Below are 4,461 nucleotides of genomic sequence, written 5' to 3'. Positions count from 1 at the left end.
ATCGGTTCCCAATTGCGTAGATCGATGCTCATTCAGTTGATCACTGGATTGTCTGGTCGAGACCGCCGACATATAGCTGGAATATTGCTGAGTGCGGCGTAAAACTAAACTCACTCACTCATGACAGTTTGTTCCGAGACGCTCCTGAGAATAATGCAATGGTCCTGTCACAGACCATGAGACCATGGACAACATGTTGGTGTTCTATGGATATACAACTTCTTTATTATTTATATGAGCGACGTTAAGGTGTAGCTATTAACGCCGTTATCAAGCAAGTGATGTACAATATTGCAGGCAAGCTGTATATATAAGTAGTAAAGTAAGAACAGTAAGTTGAATGATTTTTACAGAATTGATAAGGTTGATGTACAAGGTTGGGGAATGTTAACACAATAAGGCAATTGTTGCGGGGTGATTCATTGGGGCAGCCCGTGATATCATAGATAGGAGAATAATGGGACTGAATATAATTGAATATGCCATTGTGTTTTTGCTGTCATATAGCACCACTGGAAAAAAAAAATCTGGTAACACCTGTTATGGATGTGTTGTCATGATACATATCCAGTCTGTCTCATATCCCCCTCAGCCTGCTGAAGTTCAAGTAGAAGCAACTATCACTTTTGATTTTACAATGTCGAGGTTAGAGAAAGTCGCACAGGAAATTGCCAAGTACGACTATGTAAGATTTTCCATCTGTGATCTGAACGGCATGAGTCGTGGACAAGTGGTGGCTAGCCGTCATTCCAAGAAATATCTGGAAAACGGATTGGAAATGTTCCAAGGTAAGAAATGACGATGTTAGATGCAGCAGTCAGATAGGAAGCGTAGGTCTAGTGTATGGGATACATCCTTTCAGTTTTCAAGTTTATTTGTTGTTTAACGCCGCACGCAGTAACATTGGAATCTGACCACCAGAATTAGTGAGTGAGTATGGTTTTACTCCGCTTTTAGCAATATTCCAGCAATATCACGGCGGGGGACACCAGAAATGGGCTTAACACATTGCACCCATGTGGGGAATCGAACCCGTGTCTTCGGCGTGACGAGCCAACGCTTTAACCACTAAGCTACCCCAAAGCTCCCTGACCACCAGAACCATTCATATGAGATAACTGAAATGTGATGGCCAGCTTTAACATAACATTTCAACATTTACATCCATCAGGTGTCGCGTGATTATTTACACTACTGGTCTGAAATGGAGAAATCACTTCTATTGTGAAGAAGATGGGGAACAGAATACCTTGTTTGTATGCAGTGCTCATTTTGAAGATTAAAGTAACAAAACCCACAATTATATGTGGAGTGAGTGAGTTTAGTTTTACGCCGCTTTTAGCAATATTCCAGCAATATCACGGCGGGGGACTCAAGAAATTAGCTTCACACATTGTACCCATGTGGGGAATCGAACCAGTGTCTTCGGCGTGACGAGCGTACGCTTTAACCACTAGGCTACCCCAACGCCCCTCTATGTGGAGAGTTGCGTCTTCAGATGAATGAGAAACCTATGTCCGTATTACTGCGGCCTCTCTTGCCTTGACACGGCCTGCTAAACATATTCATGAAAAACCCAGCAGAATATATTTCTCCACATATTTCCACAAATGACATTAGGAGTAGAGTTACATTATTATGAGCTCATTTACATTGATACCTTCATGGATATTGCTATGATTATGAATATGGATAAGTCCTATACATATGTATAGATACTATATATAGATAATTAACATCGATTTTGGACAGGCTGACTTAATGTATGAATACACAATGTAGACGCCGCCGTTGCTGAGGCGTCTGACTTTATGTGCTGGCGATTAGGTGCCTGACTCTGAGGGTGTGGGTTCGAATCCTAGATGGGACTCAACAAAACAAAAGTACTAGAATCTGGACTTTACTAAGAAAGTGTCATCCCAAATATTATAAAAGTTATATGGGACTTAATGTAGCTGAGTAAATCAACGGCGACTCTTACACCAATGGTATCTATTTTCTTATCGACTCGTGCTTTCTAATGATCTCATTAAGACAAAATGTGTTACCCCGATTTGATAGCTGCATAAAATCTGTCATCTTCTTCGTGGTACTGTAGGTGATCCGATCACCGGCCATTTTTCCATTCAAAATCAAGACATGTTACATTGCTGATGGATAATGATCACGATGAAATGACGTACCGAATCATGAGCTTCAAGCATCTGATTTTTATGAGATTGACATGTTGCTTTCGTAAGCATTTCTGAAACACCTTCATTATCAGCTAACAGATTGCACTGGTAAAGGTGGGGAGAGGATATTCTAAGTGTAGGCTTATATTTGAAGGGATCTTTTAGGATTAGAATACGTTGACTTAGAGTTTGATGTCATCTTCACTAATACTAGCCATACCTCTCAAATTTCGATAGGAATGTTCTGCTTGTGATGGGCATGATGTGAACATGATTAATGTTTGTCAGTACCTATATTAGTTGTTATTCATGTACAGTTCTTTCATTTCAGGTATTTTGTTGCATGACCCTAAGACACTGTTTTTGGACCATATAAAGTATAACTTTGGCAGCGCATTAATCGTTCCTGACCTTGCTACTCTGAGACCCATTCCCTGGGCTCCAGAGGGAGTGAGGGCTGTTGAATTGCTGTGCGAGTCTCGATGGAAGATAGACAATACCCCACAAGGGGCTTGTCCTCGTTACGCTGCAAGAAAACAGCTCCAGAGGTTAGATGATCTGGGATTAAAGTTTTATTCTAGCCATGAAATTGAATTTCAACTACTTGACGGTGAGACTCTGGAGACGGTTTTCGATGGACAGGATTCTTACAGCCAAAAAGTCTTTAACAAACACGGCCAGCTTATATTTCACTTTGACAAAAAACTATCAAGAGTCCAAAATTGATGTTGAAAAATATCATGTCGAATATTCGCCTGGGGTATTTGAATTCGTGACAAAACCAAATTATGGACTTACGTCCCTGGATATGGTGTTTAATTTGAAGGAAGGCCTGCTAGAAATGGCAGATCTAAAAGGTCTTAAAGCAACTTTCATGTCTCATTTTACTTCCAAAGAGCAAATAGCATTGAGTACAGATTTAAATTTTTCCCTGTGGAATAAATCTGGGGTAAACGTGTTTTATGATGCCAGTACTCCTGATAAACTGTCTGTAGTTGCCAAACAGTGGATTGCTGGTATTCTGAAGCACAGTAAAGCTCTCAGTGCTTTTGCCAGCCCCACGGTCAACTGCTATAGAAACTTCGACTGCCAACTGAAACCTACAACTCCTTGCTGGGGAGTAGAGGATCGAGCAGCATGCCTCCGCATTAAGAACGAAGGTCCTTTGAAAACATACATCGAGAACAGACTTCCGACTGGCAAATGCAATGCATATCTGGTTGCAGCATCTACTATTGCTGCTGGACTGGATGGTGTCATCAAGAAGATGGAGTGCCCACTCCCAGGGACATCAGAGCATGATCAATCTCTCCCCCGTTCCCTCGCTGAAGCTCTGGATGAGCTGGAACAGGACGAGGATCTGAGTGATGCCTTAGGGAAAGAACTGGTGGCATGGTTTGTCCAGAGCAAGAGAGATACAGAAATTGCCAAGTATGAAGATGTCGAGGCTGACGAAGAAAGGTTTACTTTAGAAAAAGAAGACTACCTCTGATAAAATATATTTGTTCTGCAACTACATTGTAGCTGGTTCGGTGTTTACCACAATTAAGGATGGTATGTTTATGATGCATAATACCATTCGTCTGATGTCATCATTACCTTTAGTAATTAATGAATACGTGCTTATTACACAGACAGAATAGTACAGTGGACTCTACTTTCAGCAGAACGTTCTATGGTGAGGGTAATGATTTGTTCGCGTTTATATACATCTGGCAGAAGTATGTGTGAGTGAGTGAGTGAGTGAGTTAAAAAATTACGTCACATCGGCAATTTTTCGGCCATATAGTGACGAGAAAAGCATTTGCTGTAACTATCAGGAAATATCTGTCGCAAAGGACAGTAAAACATTAGCAAGTTATCACAATTTGAATCTGAAAACTAACCATTCAATTGATAAAAGACTTTATTCCACACGAAGATCAATTATTACATAGTAATTACCAATAAAATACGAGCTATATACCACCAGTGGGGATCATCCCTTCATCAGGACGTACAGTACTTTTGTTCGGCTTTCTGCATGAACGGCAGAAGTATGATGTTAGTATGCTTATCTTGCTGATATATAGTGTACATTTCCTTTGAACGAGTAAAATGGGTATGTGCTGTTGTTGGTTGTCGATGCTGCTGTTTGCTGTCGCTGATGATTTCATCCAGGTTGCTCACTTACAGGAACGTGATGCAGCATGTGGACTTCTCATAGTGTAAATTACACTTCATATTTATCTAAAATTCCACTAATTGTTTGCCACCTCCCAACAATTTGGATCACAACTTTAGGAGC

The 4,461-nt window shown here is 40.7% G+C and overlaps 1 protein-coding gene across 1 annotated transcript; it reads left to right on the top strand.

Moving 5' to 3' along the window:
* The first annotated feature begins 637 nt into the window (after positions 1-637).
* LOC124283450 (lengsin-like) lies at positions 638-3,666 on the top strand. The gene is made up of 3 exons (XM_046719515.1): positions 638-788; positions 2,506-2,784; positions 3,170-3,666. The coding sequence occupies exons 1-3, from the start codon at positions 638-640 to the stop codon at positions 3,664-3,666; spliced, it is 927 nt and encodes a 308-aa protein (XP_046575471.1).
* The last annotated feature ends 795 nt before the right edge of the window (positions 3,667-4,461 follow it).

The sequence above is a fragment of the Haliotis rubra genome, unplaced genomic scaffold (assembly GCF_003918875.1).
Source record: "Haliotis rubra isolate DU_JTF1 unplaced genomic scaffold, ASM391887v1 Scf1093, whole genome shotgun sequence".
In the NCBI taxonomy this organism is placed as follows: Eukaryota; Metazoa; Mollusca; class Gastropoda; order Lepetellida; family Haliotidae; genus Haliotis; species Haliotis rubra.
This window is presented reverse-complemented; position numbering and strand designations above follow the sequence as displayed.